This window comes from Lynx rufus, unplaced genomic scaffold (assembly GCF_022079265.1).
Source record: "Lynx rufus isolate CCGP_SWC_20201006 ecotype Redwood Valley unplaced genomic scaffold, mLynRuf1.p SCAF_2, whole genome shotgun sequence".
NCBI lineage: Eukaryota > Metazoa > Chordata > Mammalia > Carnivora > Felidae > Lynx > Lynx rufus.
The window spans coordinates 72,283,500-72,302,510 of NW_025814834.1; the positions used below are offsets into that span (position 1 = coordinate 72,283,500).

Consider the following 19,011-nt stretch of genomic DNA (forward strand, 5'->3'; position numbering starts at 1 on the left):
AGGTCTGTATCATGGTTTTTAATGGTTACCTAGTATTATAGGTTACCAAGAATATATTTATCTAACCCCCTACTATTAGATAGTGATAGATAGGTAAAATTATTTATTTTGTTTTTATTTATTGGTTGCTCTTATAAACCATCCCTGCACTTACCTTTGGGCATAGATCCCCAATTATTTCTCTACAAGTTTGTGGAAGTGGATTCACTGGGTGGAAGATGAAGCTTTTGAAAGTCATCAATACCTTCCAGAAGGAACATAACAAATGCATGAACAGGGCAGATTTGCCCCTTTTGCCCACAGACAGGCAAAAGTGGGAAATTATGATCAAAACTGATTTCAGTGAGTCATATTGCAGGGAAAACACCAGTTTCTAGTATCATTATTAGCCTGTAATGGTTTTTACAGAAAAATTTTGCATACCATTTATGAATTATACTTGTTACCTATCTTGACTGTCAGAATTTCTAATAAGAAGGTTTGGACTTACTCATCAAACTTGAATAATGATTAAAGAAGTAAGATATGTCAGAGACTTTGATTTAAATACCACAATTCCATAATTAGACTTCAGGGATTGTTTAGGAAAACAGAAGTCTATTCATAAAGACAGAACCCTGTTCTGACCATGGTATTTTTTTAATGATGAGAATAGTCTAGTTTTTTGTTAATTGCTGGTGAACATTAATAGTTATAAGGAATTATCTAAGCTGTCACAAATGCCAAGAAATATCCAAAAGAATTTAGGTTTGAGTTCATTATTACAGAACTGTGAGCCGATGTAGTCGTAAAGCTAAATAAACAGCTTTTGTAACCTTAAACACACATTATAAATTACCCAATGATTTTTGTGTGTATTGTTAAAACAACTGCACAGAGGGTATTTGAAATACCTCTAAGATAAGAATAATTAATATTTTAATATTTTAATTAGGTTATTTGAAAATACTGCTTGGCATTTGCCCTGATATGAAATGGGAAAATTTCTCTACCTTGTCAATCCATCTTCCATGCCGCCTCCTGTCATCACAATACCCACTATTTAATCCGATAGTGTTACTGAAAGGACTAATCAAAATGACGTTAGAAAGAGACTCTGTGTAAATGCTGCAGGAGTTTGGAAAGGTGGGACCAGTGAATGGTATGCTGTTTCTGTTTAGGGGTTTCTGGGGTCTCAGAATTACAACCCCATTTTTTCTCTTTCCTAAGTGGGTTAAGTTCTTCCAGTTTTCCACCATGTAACTGAAATGTTCAATCACAGAGGATGCTGCTGACTCATTTATTATGTGAATACACTGGTGTTTATACTTGGGGTGGTCATACAATTGATCATTCAAACTGAGACTCTTTTTAGAATAAAAGGGGATGCGATTAGTAATTATTCTGAAACTACCAGCATAGACCATGAGTTTTCCTGACACAAGTCTTACCTGCCAGGGCCTCAGTCTCAGTCCCTTGCATCTGGTTCAAATATATTGGGTTCCGATACAGATGAACCATAAGACAAAGAGAAAAGTGCTCCCTTTCATATATTAAAAGATTAAGTGGCAACATTTGAGAGTGTCACAAAATTAGTCACTTTCACTGAGTCTCTCTCTCTTCTATTTTTTTTTTACCTCCATGATCTGATGAGAAATCAACTTTTACTAAGTTTCTGAGACTTGTTTAAAATGTATCCTATAATAAATTTTGTTGGATTTTAAAGGAAATTCTTTTATTTTTTAAAGAAAAATAACTGAAATATAATCATAAACTATAATATACACTGTGTAGATCATTTTGAAATTATTGTGGCTTTCCTTTTGGCATTGTACATGATCAGTTTGGTGAATCCATTCTCTTTTTGGGGAGCCATAATCCCCAAATTCAGAAATATTATTAATATTTTAATTTAGTAGGTTGCATTTTACTCTCAATGCCAATAAAATCTCTAATTATTTTAAATACTTTAAAAGCATCATTTAAACAACTATATAATATTTTTATGCAATCAAAAATATCCATCCCTTAATTTCCATTACATACTTCTCCCTGGTTCGCCTTCTACATTTTGGGCTGGCATTTATTTATTTTTATTTCTTTTATTTTCTTTTATTCTAGAATAATTTTTTTCATTCAGGTAACAAAAGAAAAACCAAAGAAAACTTTCCCCTAATTCTCTAATTTTGAACCATGTTTTTCAGCACAGGCATACCAATATACATGTTTATACATACCATCTCTAACAAAAATGGGGTTAAATTAAAATGTGAGGAGCTATGGCACAGCGTTTGGGAGCAGGGGCCACAGAGGCAGCCTGACAGAAAGCCTTCTCCCAATCCCAGCTGAAGATGCAACATTGTATGGCTCCAGCCTGCCTGGATACTTTGGTCCCTTGGATTATGCTTCTCCTCTTGGTCACACAACTCCTACTGGCTCTCACACTGGACAGCCGTCCCGCCCCCACCCCCATTGCTGCTTGCTTTGGCATACCTTCTTAAATTTGAGGACTTGTCTCCATTCACTAACAATAATTATGTTTTCTCTTCCTTGCTAGATCCTGATTAAAAAAAAAAGTTCTTTACATTGTTTAATTTTTTAACTGTGAAATACTTCAAAAATATTGAAAAATGCAGAAAATTTTATGTGCACACACATATACCCATTATACAGATTTAACATCACTTCTTCCTATTCCCCTTACTTGGAGCCTATGGTAACCTCAGCAAACTGCAGTCCTGAGCCTCCAAGCCAAAGCTGCTACCAGGAACACATAGCAAGAGAGGACAGACAGAGGGGCGCTTTCTGGAGTGGACTTCCTGGACACTTCCTCCTCCCCCATCCAAAACCCTTAATTGCATGAGTTCAGGCAAATCAGATGGTCTCAGATGTGCAACCATGCACTCTTGGGTGGATTGATGATCCTTTAAAGGCAGCACTTCTGGATGCTTAGATTAAGCCCTTCACAGCTCAAGAACTGCTGTTAGTGAGCCTTTATAAGAATGCGGTGTTTCTCAAGATGCCAGAGCCTGACTTTGTTACTCTGAAGCATCAGAGTGGGGTTTAGTAGCACTTAAAACCCTTCTCTGTCATTGACTGCAATTCATTTATGACTACATCCTTCAGGAATGAGAAAACAAGAAAGAATTGTATCATTGTGGGGAGGGGGGTGTTTGTTTCCTCGTGTTCAAACTCTTATTTTTCTCTTCATTTTAGAGCACTTGGGCAGTGAAGCGGTGGAAATGTGGATAGGTCTGAATCAACTGGATGAAAATGCTGGCTGGCAGTGGTCTGATAGAACGCCGCTCAACTATCTGAACTGGAACCCGGGTACCTGCAGTGTTTTATGTGCCTTTGATGGGTAGAATTATCCCACAGCCTTACACAGAAGCTATATCCCACACATACAGAAGTCATGTTATTTTAAAAGTGGTTTATAAACATTTTTAAGCTTGCCTGAATTCCTATAAGGCAAGCTTTTCCAGACAAGAAAATGGAGGTCAAGAAGGTAAGCTGTTTCTCCAAGGTTGCAGGAGGGTTGGTTTAGAGCCAAGACTCTAGTCAGCTGTTTTAAAAAATAGCAACAAACTGCAAATATTTCTTTAAAACAAAATCAGCTATTGCTATCTTTGAAAAATCATTTCATTGTCATGTCTGGACTTCAACTGCAAAATCATAGATATAATATAGCATCTTCTAGGATTTGTCACACACGCCAGAGAAGAGCTATCTCCTTGATGCTAAAACACCACACTTACATATGTCAAATATATCATACTTGAATAAATAAAATGACATCAATATATTTTAAACTAACCACTTTTGCCTCTAACATTAAACACACATACACTGTATTTTCAGAAATAAGTTTTGAGCCATTTGTTGAGTATCATTGTGGAACATTGAATTCATTGATGCCAAATGCCTGGCAGAGTCGGGATTGTGGGTCCACCTTGCCTTATATATGTAAAAAGTATCTAAACCACAGTGATCAAGAAGTGACTGGTAAGTGATTTTACTTTAAGTTGGCTTTATGAGTTGCTTACTTGTCATCTCAATGTATTCAAATTCATTTACATTTTTGCTAGTAATTCACAATTTAAGCAGCTAGGGCTGGGTTTTATAGTTACATGAATAAAAATACGTAAGCAGATAATATCTGTTATTCCAAAGGCATCACGAATTTAACAAATGCATTTAGGTTTTTACTAAAAACCAAAGCAAAGGACCTAAGCATAGAAGACAATTTCTGCTTTTTCTTTAATTTCTTTAATTGAGTTGTTCTGCATTAGAAAAACAGGATATGCTTCCTTTTCTAGTCTAGTTTTGTGTTTTAATGATGGTTACCTTAGAAATTAAATATAAATTAGAACACAGTTTTATAAAATTCTTTACTTTATTGATCTCCTACCATACTCTGAGTCTCTTATAACCATCCTCCTCAAAATAACATACAAATTTTATGTGCAACTAAGACTTAAACACTACCTAATTACAATCTAATACCTAAAGCCCAATTATTTGTTTTTAAGGTCTCCTGGCTCTTTTTAGTTTCTGTGGGAGTTAATGTCTTAACTCAGAAAGTAGACATAAAAACATAACCATATTTAGAAGAATCATGACCGCATAATTAGGAACTCCAGATTTATTTATTTATTTTTTTTTAATTTTTTTTTCCAACGTTTTTATTTATTTTTGGGACAGAGAGAGACAGAGCATGAACGGGGGAGGGGCAGAGAGAGAGGGAGACACAGAATCGGAAACAGGCTCCAGGCTCTGAGCCATCAGCCCAGAGCCTGACGCGGGGCTCGAACTCCCGGACTGCGAGATCGTGACCTGGCTGAAGTCGGACGCTTAACCGACTGCGCCACCCAGGCGCCCCAGGAACTCCAGATTTAAAATAAAGAGAATTATCATTTTTATTTATTTATAAATTTTTTAATGTTTATTTATTTTTGCAGAGAGAGGGAGAGAGAGACAGAGCATGAGTGGGGGAGGGGCAGAGAGAGAGGGAGACACAGAATCTGAAACAGGCTTCAGGCTCTGAGTTGGAAGCACAGAGCCCGACACGGGGCTCAAACTCGCTGAGAGCGAGATCGTGACCTGAGCCCATGTCGGACGCTCAACCAACTGAGCCACCCAGGCGCCCCTAGAATTATCATTTTTAAATATTATTCCTTACAATCAGACGTTAACTTTCACTTTCCTTTAAGTGGCTAACCCTAAGTGAATGGTGGAATCGGGGGGGGGGGGGGGAGAAGCATTGTGCCATTTTTTTATGTAGAGTTTTCATTATGTCAAGAACATGCTGAAATTGCTATCGCTATTTATGTCCTTCCCTTCTATCTCTTCCTCTCTTACTCGTTTCTTTCTTAGGCCCTCCTGCCATCCTTCTTTTCTTCTCTTTTATTTACTCTAAGGTTCTACTAATTGAAGCCCAAAGACCACAAATGAGGGTAATTAAGCTAAATTAGTTTGGATTCTTTGCCGTTGCTTCAGGTTTAACAAATTCTTTCAATGACCTAGTCCAGTGTCTTCAAACTGTTTCTGGGATCTGAAGGTTCTTTGCTTGGCTCCACCCTGCTTCAATCAGAGAAGTTTCTCTTTTATCTTTTTATCTTACCCATAGAGCAAAGTTTATGGTTTTAATTTCAAAAGGGGTTCTATGACCCCTTGGTTGAAAACCACTGGGGTAGATGATATCTAAATATTTAGATATCATTTGTGCTTAGCATCCCAGAGCAATTTTAAAACAATGTCTCATTTCCCAAATAGCAGTGGAGCTATATCTAACTAAATTAGTGCTTAAGGGAGGCACTCAGCTGTAGTTAATAAAATAAAGTAAAAATGCTAATTACCAGGTTGGGGACAAGCTTCTGGAAAGGGAGAGCCAAAAGTTCATATGCATACCACTGCCTTCCCTATTAGTGCCAAAGCATCCTGGAACTGTTCTGTAAGTCTAACCCAGGGTCCATATGAACCCAGAAGGACAACACAGACACTCAGACATACCCTAAAGGTGAAAGCTATTTGTCAACTCTGCTTTGGAGGAAGTAACCAGAATTTCAGGCTTTTTTTCAGCTGAGGATAAATATCTACATATTGTACATAAAATCTTTGGAATACCATTTATATTGTGTGTCATAATACTCATTTTTGGTGTAAAATAATTTTCTAAATGCAGAACTCTGACTGCTAAATTTTACATCTAGCCCTGACGGTTCACTTTGGCTTATGACCTTCACCAAGTCTCCTTACCTCTTTGTACCTTAGCTCATCTGTAAAATAAAGCACTGAGATCCATTCAATCTAGATCTAGATCCTATAGTGAATCCTTCTCAACTCTGAAGATGTAGATGATTTACATGTTATTGTTTCATATGTCTCTATTTTTCAAATTTTTAAAATAATCATATATTGATGGCAATTTCTATTAAGGCTAACAAGTAACATGTTAAAAATTGTGGAAAATGACATTGTTTTTCATTGTTTTAAAAAGAAAAAGATGCTTGGAAATATTACACTACCTACTGTGAGCCTGGCTGGAATCCCCATAATCGTAACTGCTATAAACTTCAGAAAGAAAAAAAGACCTGGAAGGAAGCTTTGCATTCTTGCCAGTCTGACAACAGCACATTAATAAACATTGCCTCATTAGCACAAGTGGAGTTTCTTATAACCCTCCTTGGAGATGGTAAGTGCCACATGTCTTTGAACTAAGAGGTATGAAATATAATGTAGTCACTATCTTTATTAGTGGAGTTGAAAAGAAGTTAAGCTATGTAAAAGTGATGATTTATGGTATATATATCTGAAGTTTCAAAAACATTAAAAAAAAAACATGAAACTTAAACCTGTAATTTAGCTTTATGGCCACTAGATAGCAGTCATGTGCTATGGTCATGTGATCTAAGTAGTAATGGAATTCCTTAGATAAATAATTGGATTTTAATAACTGTAGCCAGTGAAAGGTTTGGTGGTTTTCAAGCTGTGTGCCATGGTTCAGGAATTCTGAGCTCCTGGGCCTGCACCCACCATCCGTGCATCAGAGCAGGCCTCCCCCTGTGTCTTGTATTTGACATGGAATTCTTCTGAAAAACATTGAAATCACTGAGTTAGAGTAAATTTTTTTTTAATGAAAAAAAAAATCTCCAGAGTCTACACTGGTGACCTTTTGGAAGTTAGGTTTTAGTTTCGAGTAAAAACAAAAATCCTCTCTGTCACTTTTTCTCACCTGCTGCATTTGAGATTAAAAGAATCCTGTGGCTGCCTCTGTCTCAATAGGGGCACTTGAACGTTTCTCTCAGCCTCCTAGGGTCTTTTCACCTTACCTGGGCTGTCAAACTTTATTTACTTTTCTGGCAACCCCATTGCTCCCATTTTAATGCTTCTAAGAGTTTCTGCTCCTCTTTTTCCCATGGCAAAAAAAAAAAAAGAGAGAGAGAGAGAGAAAAGTCAAGAAAAAATATATTGTAAAGATTTTTCTTTTAAAGGTCCTTTTCCTAATCCAATTGACCTTCCTATTTTCCCTTTATCTAGGCAAAAGCAAAACCATACTGATCAAATATACTTTTCATACAGTAGCAGGAACTAATTAGAGTCCCAGCAATCTGACTTGCTTTTAAGCTTTGTCCTTGCATTGGCTTTAGCTCATACTCTGCCCCACTTACAAGGTCTGAGTCAAGCAGATGGGATAGTATAGGGGGAACAGGTTTAAGTAGATATTTTATACTGAGACTTAAAAGGTTTTATCACATGAAAAAATAAAGAAGAAATCATTTATAACAGGCCTGGTGCATTATCTCCTTTGCATTAATAGGATTCCTGTAGTTTACATTTCTCTCTTACAGAAAATGCATCAGAAACATGGATTGGTTTGAGCAGCAATAAAATTCCAGTTTCCTTTGAATGGTCCAATGGCTCTTCAGTCACCTTTACTAATTGGCACGCACTTGAGCCCCAAATTCTTCCAAATAGAAGCCAACTATGTGTTTCAGCAGAGCGATCTGTAAGTTGATTTGTTTGTTTAGTGCTCACTTTGCTGGATTTGTATTGAGGGCCACCTGCATCAGGGACTTGGGCTGTGGCAGAGACCAAGGCACAGTCCCTACTCCTCCTGGGGCTTCTATGCTAGGCAGTAAACATGCACACACAGGAGAAACATGGTAATTATAGTTGCGATCATAGCTTTGAGGAGATAGGTGATGTGATGGTGAACAACCTGGGTTGGGGCTGCTACTTCATACAGAATGGTCAGGGCTCTCCAAAGAGGTGATGTTTAAGCTAGAACTTAAAAAAAAAAAAAAAACAAAAAACCTCTGGAGGAGCAGGGGAAGAACATTCCAGCCAGGGGACAGCTGCTAGTGTAAAAGCTCAAAGGCCGGCCAAGGCTTGCCATGTTTAATAATCAAAAAGGAGACCAGTGTGGCTTGAGGGGATCCTAGGAGAGGGGGCAGGTAGAATGCAAAAATGTGAAGCTTATAGTCCTGGTATAGAATGACAAAAGGACTTCAAGGAGATGAAGGGCATTGTTTGATTTACATTTTATTTTATTTTATTGTGGCTCAAACACACAAACCATGACCTGAGCCAAAGTCAGAAGCTCAACCAACTGGGCCACCCAGGTGCCCCTTGATTTACATTTTAAAAAATAACTGTGGCTGCTACATAGAGAGTAGCTTAGAGAAAGACAGAAAATGGACAGAGAAACCAGTTTGGGGGCTACTTCAGTGTTGAATTGGGGTAGTGAATATAGAGACAAGGAGAGAAATTCAAAGATCCCTTGGAGGATAGGAATTGTTGCTAGTAGATGTGGGGTGAGAGAGGAATAGGTTTTTGGCTTGAGCAACCACCATGTTTGTGGATGATGGTGCCATTGACCACCGTGGTGAAGATGTAAGGGGAAGATCTGAGGTGTCAGGAAATTACTCTAGAGACTGATGATTTTTAAGCTCCATTATCCTATTAACATAAAAGGATTTCTACAATGTGCGTAACCTCATTGAAAACTGAATCAATGGAAAATCTTGCTCTTTTCCTCACAAGAATGTAATGGTCCCGGTGGCCTTAACATCACACTTATTTCTATGCCCTAATCTCTCATTTATCTAAAACATCTGATTTAATCCGAAGTCATTTGAAGCGTTTATTATATGTTTAAAATAGACTTAATCTCTTTGATCAGATAGTTACTAAACTCACTGGCTGAGTTTTAAGTCATTAGGATTTGGTAGGCATTCTCACTCTTTCTTACCACCAGGAGGACACCATGTCAAGTGCAGTTAATTAAATGTTACTTAAGTAGCTGGACAAAGTAATGGCACCAACCAAACATAGAAAATTTCTAAGCACTTACTTTGATGGCACATTTCATTGTTTCCTCTTTTAGGTTGTTATAGATATGCTCAGTTACAATTAAAATGCCAAGGTAGTTCTCAAGTCACATTTGAAAAGGGACAAACAATGACCTCTCTAAATGTTTATCTTGCGTCTAACTCTGCTGAAAGCCATCACTGTTTATTCTACAGTATTTGACGCTTTATTGGTTCATTGGTTTTGAGATAATTAAGATGACCTTCATTTCCTACTGACATTCTCCTTTTACATTTGACAGACATTGGTTATTTACTTAGCAAGTTCACAGAACAGGAGCCAACATTTGAACATAAAAATTATTTTTAAGAGAGTAAGAACAGGTATTAATACTATAGGATGTGTCAGGACAATGCTGCTGTAAGTGTGATACTTTGGGTCCTCCTTTCTGGCAGCTTAGTGGCTCCTTAAATAGTAAATGCATAAAAAGTAACATTCATTCCCATGAAGTAGAACTCAACATGAATATGATTATTGTAATTAACAAGTTACCTAAGCGTGGTTGATGCCTAATTTGAATGTGAGAGCCTAGGAAACTTTCTCCATTCATCCATCCATCCAATTGTTATTAAGCAAATACAGTAGGCCTAACAGTATCCTTTAACTGGATGGCTTGCTAGAAGACTCCATGATGGTGGGCTATAGGGCTGCTCTGTAAGATGAAGGTGTCAGCCTCCTACCCAGTATGTATATTCCCCTAAAAACCTGAATGCCTGAGATACCACCTAAAATTTGAATTGTGTGGTTTTAGCCTAAAGGTCTGATTTGTGTTAACAAATCCTTTGGGAGGATAAAATTTTAATCTGTTAGCAGTTATTGTATTTCATTATTAATGTAGGTTGTTAGAGCAGCTATCTGCAGAACTAGAAGACGTGAAAGTATCCACCTGTCATATAAAGAAGAAATGGGGTGGGGCTTTGGAAACTTAGTGATAAAGAAGGACATTATGGCTTGAGCACAAAGTTCATCTATGATAATGTTATCTAGGGTGATTCATGGTAGCTTCCAGGCATTTCCCCAGCATTAGGTTTATATATGTAAGTAGCAAACATTCCACTTAATATTTAGAAGTGGTTGAAGAAAGGAAGCAGCAGTCTCACTTGGTCACGAGGATAGTTTCCAAAGTGTGGTCCCCAGACCAGCAGCATCAATCAATTGAAACCTTGTCAGAAATGCAAATTCTTGTGTCCTACCTGACCTGTGAAATGAGACACACTGATCATGAGGCCCCATCATCTGCACTTTAGTAATCCTTTCAAATAATTCTGGTGCACAGTAAAGATTGAGAATCCCTGCTCTAACCCATCTTTTTAAAAGAAAAATTGAGAGCAGCTTAATGTAAATCTAGGCTGAGCCTGGTATTAAATCCTAGTTTCCAGTTTTACTGACTATAAAACTTTGCTCAAAGTATTAAACCTAACCTTTAAAATAGGAATGATAATGCCTACCTCACAGAAATGTTGAAATTATACATGAAAATCACACAATATTAAGCCTGGCACACTATCAAGAAACATTAATGGCCCCTCCCCTCCTATCCACCCCTCTGGGATTGCGCATCTTGTAATTGTTCACATGCTGGAGAGAGCATGGCCTCCCACTCTCATGTAGAGAAAGTATCAACTCTTCTAATGACAACACAAGGTCCTGACTCATTACCCCATACTGAAACACTTATTATTAATCATATTTTTTATTTAAATAACTGAAACAATCCAGTGAAGAAATGGGTAGAAGACATGAATAGACACTTCTCTAAAGAAGACATCCAGATGTCCAACAGACACATGAAAAGATGCTCAACATTACTCCTTGTCAGGGAAATACAAATCAAAACCACACTGAGATACCACCTCATGCCAGTCAGAGTGACTAAAATGAATAAATCAGGAGAGTATAGATGCTGGCAAGGATGTGGAGAAACGGGAACCCTCTTGCACTGTTGGTGGGAGTGCAAACTGGTGCAGCCTCTCTGGAAAACAGTGTGGAGGTTCCTCAAAAAATTAAAAATAGATCTACCCTATGACCCAGCAATTGTGCTACTAGGCATTTACCCAAGGGATACAGGAGTGCTGATGCATAGGGGCACATGTACCCCAATGTTTATAGCAGCACTTTCAACAATAGCCAAATTATGGAAAGAGCCTAAATGTCCATCAACTGATGAATGGATAAAGAAGATGTGGTTTATATATACAATGGAATACTACTTGGCAATGAGAAAGAATGAAATCTGGCCATTTACAGCAACATGGATGGAACTGGAGGATATTATGCTAAATGAAATAAGTCAGGCAGAGAAAGACAGATACCATATGTTTTCACTCATATGTGGATACTGAGAAACTTAACAGAAGACCATGGGAGAGTGGAAGGGGGAAGAAAAAAGTTACAGAGAGGGAGGGAGGCAAACCATAAGAGACTCCTAAATATTGAGAACAAACTGAGGGTTGATGGGGGGTGGGGGAGAGGGGAAAGTGGGTGATGGGCATTGAGGAGGGCACCTGTTGGGATGAGCACTGGGTGTTGTATGGAAACAAATTTGACAATAAATTATATTTAAAAAAAAGAAAATAACTGATGTTGCCTATCAGCATCAATAATGAAGTTAATTCATCCATCTTGTAACATGTTTCCCCTTAGGAGGGGCACTGGAAAGTTAAAAATTGTGAAGAAACACTTTTTTACGTTTGTAAGAAAGCAGGCCATGTCCTTTCTGACACTGAATCAGGGTGTCAAAAGGTAAGTGCTGTTAACATTGCATTTAGGTGTAGTGAATGCATAGCTAGAATAATTTATGCAACAGCAATTTAAACAATGTCTCCCTCTCATACCTACTTTTGCTCCCTCCTCCCTCTCTTTCCCCTCCCTCCCTATCACTTTTCTTTCTTTCCTTCCCTCCCTTTTTTTTTTTTTTTTTTTTTTTTTTTTTGACTGTGGGCTACTTTTAACAAACGAAGCAGTTATCAGCTGGGAACATGTGAAGGGTTTACAGCCCTGCAAAGGATTGTTGTCTTGCCATCCTCTTCAACCTAAACTACTTTTCTTTTGAAATAAAAAATATAAAGGTCCTGTTATCCCATCTGTACAAACAATGACTGTCATGTGATGCCCCATCTCACAGGTGGTTTTCATAGTCTCCCAGTGAGGACTGTCAGAGTGAAAAAAAAATGCATTCCTTTGATGGAGAGTGAACTTCTTCACTCAGACTCCTGACTTCCTTTTCACTCATCTTAAACTTAAATATTTGAATAGAATACAATAATGGTGAGAAGTGCATGTTTGCAATATATTTATTAGTTGGGAAAGAGATAATAAAAATACTTTAATATTTTAAGTAATAAATTATTTTTGGTACTTAACATAATTATTCTCAGTACTTAAAGTAATAAAAAATACATAACACTTCAGGTTTAAAATTAAAAGGTAGAAGGTTATGTTTTAAATTTCTTCAAATACATTCAGTATCCTTGAGTAAAGTTCTCAACACATTCATTCCCTGCCTCTCTCTCTCTCTCTCTCTCTCTCTCTCTCTCTCACACACACACACACACACACACACTAAACAATTAAATTTAAATATTGGATATTTGTATGCATCTCAAAAATTTCCCAAACCTGGATTTTTATGCAATTCTTAAATATTTTCTCTTCTAATCCAGGTATTTATGTTTTGATGAGGCAATGACCCATCTTTCCAAGAAACTGCATTTTATTCAGTAATCAGTGTAAACATATGAATTACTCTTCCTACTTTAGGTCAACAATACCTATGCCATAGCTGACATACTACCAAACATTTTATCTAATGATTACAGTTCCTGAAGTTAGAGCTGATCACTGATCTATAGCTGATCAGAAATATTGAAAAAAAATATTTGTCTTATTGTGGTTTTCAGAGCAACTCAACATGTTGTATTTGTGTTGAAAAGGAAATTAACTCCTTACACAGCAAAAACAGAACTGATGTTCTATTCAAACTTTTGTACACAGCTTCCCTTTTCTGGCCAGCATTACTAGTATTTAAGGTTCAGAGTAAAACTGGAGTTCAGATCCCGTTCTCTAACTTTATGGTGAAACTCTCATTAAGTTCTTTATGAGTCAATCTGTGAATGTGGTTTCAAAAGTTTCCTTTCCTTTAGCCCACTGCTTCACTGCACTTCTCTAAACAGTCTGTATGTGTAAAATCAACTTATAAAATATTTCTCACACCATGCCCAAAAATAAATTTAAAATGGATTAATGAGCTACCTATGAGACCTGAAATCATAAAAATAGTAGAAGAGAACAAAAGCAGTAATTTCTCTGACATCAGCAGTTGAAACATTTTTCTAGATATGTCTTTTAAGGCAAGGGAAACAAAATCAGAAATAAACTATTAAGACTACATCAAAATAAAAACCTTTTCCACAGTGAAAAAAAAACATCAAAAAAAAAAACAAAAAAGCAACCTACTGAGTGGGAAAATATATTTGGAAATGGTACATCCAATAAGGAGTTAATATCCAAGATATATAAAGAATGTATACAAGTAAACACCAAAAAAACACCAAAAAAAAAAACAAAAAAAAGGCCTCCAAATAATCTGATTAAAAATGGGCAGAGGACCTGAATAGACATTTTTTCCAAAAAAGACATACAGATGGCCAACAGATACATGAAAAGATGTGTAGCATCACTCATCATCAGGGAAGTGCATATCAAAACCACAATGAGGTATCACCTTCACCTGTCAGAATGGCTAATATCAATAACACAAGAAATAACCAGTGTTCGTGGGGATGTGGGAAAAAAAAGGAGCCTCATGAACCCATGCACTCTTAGTGGGAATGTAAATTGGTACAGCCACTGTGGAAGACAGTATGGGGGTTCCTCAAAAATTAAAAATAGGAACACCACATGATCCAGTAATTCCAATACTGGTATATTTACCCAAAGAAAGCAAAAATGCTAATTTGAAAGGATATGTTTCTATGTTTATTGCAACATTATTTACAATAGCCAAGATATGGAAGCAACCTAAGTGTCTATCAATAGATGAATGGATAAGGAAGATGTGTGGTACACACACACACACACACACACACATTACACAACCATAAAAAAGGATGAGATCGTGCCATTTACAATAACATGAATGGACCTAGAGGGTATGATGCTAAGTGAAATAAGCCTGAGAAAGACAAATACCATATGATTTCACTTATATGTAGAATCTAAAAGAGTAAATTAATAAACAAAAAGCAGAATCAGACCTATAAACACAGAGAACAAACTGATGGTTGTCTAGCAGAGGGGGTGGGGAATGGGCAAAATGAGTGATGGCTGTAGCCTTCAGTTATGGAATGAATAAGTCACAGGAGTAAAAAGCACTACATAAGGAAGAAAATTTTCTTGATAATTTCAAAGCAAAAAAAAAAAAAAACCCACCCCCCGCTCTGAGTCATTTTTTGGGGATTGTATAATATGAGCAATTGTTTCAGTACTGTCATCATCATCATTTCATTTAAAATGAAATGGCACCTCATGTACAAAAGATATTCACAGATACAATCAATTATTCTTCCCACTTTCATTGTGTGGACAAAGGCTTGTAGTAAGGAGCCTTTGTTTTTCTGGTTATTACTATGCCACATCCCCCACCCGCTTTCCTAGAGTCTGTTCAGTTCTCAGATTTTTGGTTTTACTAAGCAGCCTGTGATCTGAAAACTACTAACGAAGAAGGAATACTTTGTTAGAAAGGTCAAATTGTCAGCCTTCCTCCGCCTGTCCTTCCAAATACAAAAGCAGTCTAACCTCCCACCCCATCTGGAGTGATCCGGGGGTTCTGGCTGGAGCTGTCAATTACTCACACAGATGAGGTTATGGGGAGAAGATCAGGGAGTGAGTTCAGAGCACATTGTGGCTGGCTGGATGTGGAACTCCTGTGATCCACACCTCATTTAATAATATGTTTTGAAAAAAAATAACTGAGTTCTAAAATAAGGTTTTCTTTAATTTACTGCAAGACAGAGACCTTTTCTAAGAAATATAGCAGAAGTCATTTTATATCTGATCAAAATCTGGCAAGTATTGGCATGACACAGACACAGAATAAAGTGTATTTTAAAACTGGCAAATACATAAAAATAGATAGATGTAAGTGATGTGATTTTATAATATTGAAAGAAAAGGGACTAAAATAACTCAGTGAAAATATAGAAGACTAATGAATACATGTCTCCTGTACTGTATGATTTTAAAGAACAGAGATACCCTTCAATGCTCTCGGGGCGGAGGTATGGAACTACACATTTATCATTTTTGTCTAAGTGCCAAAGCTTGCTTTCTTTCTGTCTCAAAGGCTAGCCAGTTGGTTTAGGAATAATTTTTACAAATATATATATTTGTTTGTATATATATGCATATATTTATATATGTTTGTATTATTTACATTTAAAATATACATACAACATATTGTATATATACATATAAATATATACATACATAAGCATACATATATATGTATATATTTATGTGTATGCATATATATGTGTATATATATACATATATAAATACATATATATTTATGTGTGTATATATAATATATAAATGTATATGTAATATATATATTTATATAATATACATTTATATATTGTATACATTTATTTAGCCAGTCTCTATTTGGAAACCTTATGATCTACCCAAGACCATCCCGGATTACACCAGAATTGGGTTCCAGACCAGCTTGTCCACTAGCTTGTGACTTCATCTAGGTCTCTAACCTCAGTGAATCTCAGTGAGATAACATGAAATAAGCAATATGAAACAAAGTTGAAAAGATGTATACACTATTATCTAGATACATATGTCCTCTTTGCTCATATTGAGTTCCTGGCTCTATTTAAGGCCTCTGCCTGCATTGTCTCCCTTTGATTCTCAGAACAACTCCATGGACACTATTATTATCTTCATTTTACAGAGGAGAAAATTAAGACATGTAGAGATTATATAAAGTTGCACACTAGTAGAGCCAGTATTCAAACCCATGCCTTCTGCCTTCAAACCCAACAGTCTTGGTTTCTACCATCCTGTAGGAAGCATTTGTATGAAACTCTGTAAGTCTGAACAGAAAGAGAGAAAGAGATCTTGAGTGAGTGCTCCTTTATTTCATTTTAGATTTTAAGATTTCAAGTTAATTAAAACTTTCAGGTTTTAATAGTTAATTAAATAAATATAGAAGTGGCTGTAGCTAATGGCATTACCAGGTAGAATACAAAGATTTCAAGACAGAAACTCAAGTTTTGAGTTTTGAGTGGGTCAGAGAAGGAAGTTACGTACAAGTAGTAAATAAGAATACACAAAAACACTATTTTGCTGTTTAAATCATTTATGTCTTTAATTTTCTATTTCCTTTTTGAAGGGATGGGAGAGACATGGTAGATTCTGTTACAAAATTGACACTGTCCTTCGAAGCTTTGACCATGCCTCTAGTGGTTATTACTGTCCTCCTGCACTTGTAACCATTACAAACAGGTAAGATAGAAATTTTCTATCAGAGACATGACTGTACTTTTTTGACAGGAGGGCTCCTGGGATGATAAAATCTAGCCATAATCAGTAACTTGTCAAAATCTAAACTGTACAGTAGAATATTAAATTATTTAAACTATTGATTGAGATGAATTTAAATCACACAATGTTATTCCTAAATCAATTTTTGAGTAACCGAGTAAAATTTAAGATGACTTTTACTTTCCATAAAGATTTATTAATTATTTAGTTTTGAATATATATTTGGTCAGATTTTATCTAAATGCATGTAATGGAAAAGAAATATGTTATTTAAAAACTATGTTTTTAATGTAATGTGTGTGAGTTATGTGAGGTTATTTTGAAGAACAAAAGTAAGTATAGCTAAACTGTGGAGTATTTTCAAATGCTTCCCCATTGCTTCTTAGCTCTATATTTGTTTAGATATAGACTTCTCTGTTCACAGGTGTCTTCTCCATAGTAACAGAGAAACTGCCCTTTTGACACTCCACAGAATTTGCAATATGCTATAGATTTGTAATAGGGAATAAAAATACCAACAACGGAAGTGACCTCAGTGTCACTATCAATGCCAGGAGAACAATGAGGGCTGGGAAAATGACTCCTCCAAACTGAAGACAGAAACAAGGTAGAACCCTTCTGTGGTTGCTTGGGAAACTATACCTGCAAAGCTAGTCATTTGCTTTTTTACTGAGGCTATTGCCTTTAAAAATATACACCGAAGACCAGAAACAAGACAATTGATACTATAGTCTTACCTAGAGACTCTTACCACATAGGTCTAACCTGTAGGAGGAATTATGTGCTTTCTCTGCTCTCCCCACAGAGGAAGTCAACATGCAAAGCCACCAGTATTTTCCATTTCCTCTTATTTTCTTTCCCAGTCTTTCCTCCAAACCATGCACAGAATGCATGTGCATGCATATGCCGACACACACACCGACACCCACACACACGCGCACACACACACACACACACACACACACACACACACACACACGACTGGATTGACAGCAGTTTCAAAATAAATTGCCTGGCGAAACATTTTGTGCTCAGGAGTCCCTTCCTTCAGCAGTAGTACCACCCTTGATGTATCCCAGTGTTGTTTTTAGTTCTACCTTCCTCCTTCCCAGAATAGCTGGCAGGCAGAAAGAAGCCTTTATCCTCAACTTGCTCACCCACCCAAAAGATTTCAAAAGCACCTTGGGGTAAAGGTCCTCCAGTAAGTGAGCCAACACTGGACTTTATACAGGAGCCTGATCAGTGAAGCTATCTATGCTCTTTTGTTAATTATAACATAATTATGTTTTTCACTAAAGAAAATTGTCTAATTGTTTCACCTGTTTCTTATGTCTTATTCTTTCTTTTCTTTTTTTGTGTGTGTAATATTCATTGAATACCTGTCACATACCTGGCACTGTGCTAATTACTTTTCAAATGCTATCTAGACAATGCAAAAAAAGCAATAGTCAAGCATTTATTAGAAAATTATTTATTAAATATCTATATTGTGAGAGGCACCATATTAAACACTGGCATGCTGTACAAAAGAAATAAAAGGCATGTTATTATTGTCCTGGTGCCACTTGCAGGCCAGCAGCTAAAGAGGTAGAATATAGAAACATAGTGAAGAAGATGGAAGAACGCACTAAATGGATAAATTCAAAGTGACATTACAGATAACCTATAATGCCATAGTGACCCAATTAGGGCAGAAATCTGTTAACGTTCAAATGCTTCCTTTCCTTTCCTTTCCTTTCCATTCCTTTCCTTTCCTTTCCTTTCCTTTCCTTTCCTTTCCTTTCCTTTCCTTTCCTTTCCTTTCCTTCCCTTCCCTTCCCTTCCCTTCCCTTCCCTTTCCTTTTTTTTTTTTTTTTTGAGAGAGAGAGAGAGAGCACGTGAAAGCAGGGGAGAGGGGCAGAGGGAGAGAGAGAGAATCTTAAATCTTAAGCAGGCTCCATACTCTGTGCACGGAGCCCAAGGCAGGGCTCCATCCCATAACCCTAAGATCATGACCTGAGCCAAAATCAAGACTGGGATGCTCAACCAACTGAGCCAGCCAGGGGCCCCCAGATACTTCATTTTCTAAGAATTCTGGAGATCTCATACAAATAAAGTGTCTGGAAA

At 36.8% G+C, this 19,011-nt stretch overlaps 1 protein-coding gene across 1 annotated transcript in view; it reads left to right on the top strand.

Annotated features, from left to right (window-relative positions):
- Positions 1-19,011, top strand: part of PLA2R1 (phospholipase A2 receptor 1) — a 118,242-nt gene that overhangs the window by 37,143 nt on the left and 62,088 nt on the right. The window contains exons 5-10 of the mRNA XM_047084413.1: positions 3,196-3,309; positions 3,841-3,984; positions 6,479-6,673; positions 7,830-7,987; positions 11,995-12,093; positions 16,754-16,866. Of these exons, the coding sequence (XP_046940369.1) occupies positions 3,196-3,309; positions 3,841-3,984; positions 6,479-6,673; positions 7,830-7,987; positions 11,995-12,093; positions 16,754-16,866 (823 nt within the window). The remainder of the gene's footprint in view (positions 1-3,195; positions 3,310-3,840; positions 3,985-6,478; positions 6,674-7,829; positions 7,988-11,994; positions 12,094-16,753; positions 16,867-19,011) is intronic.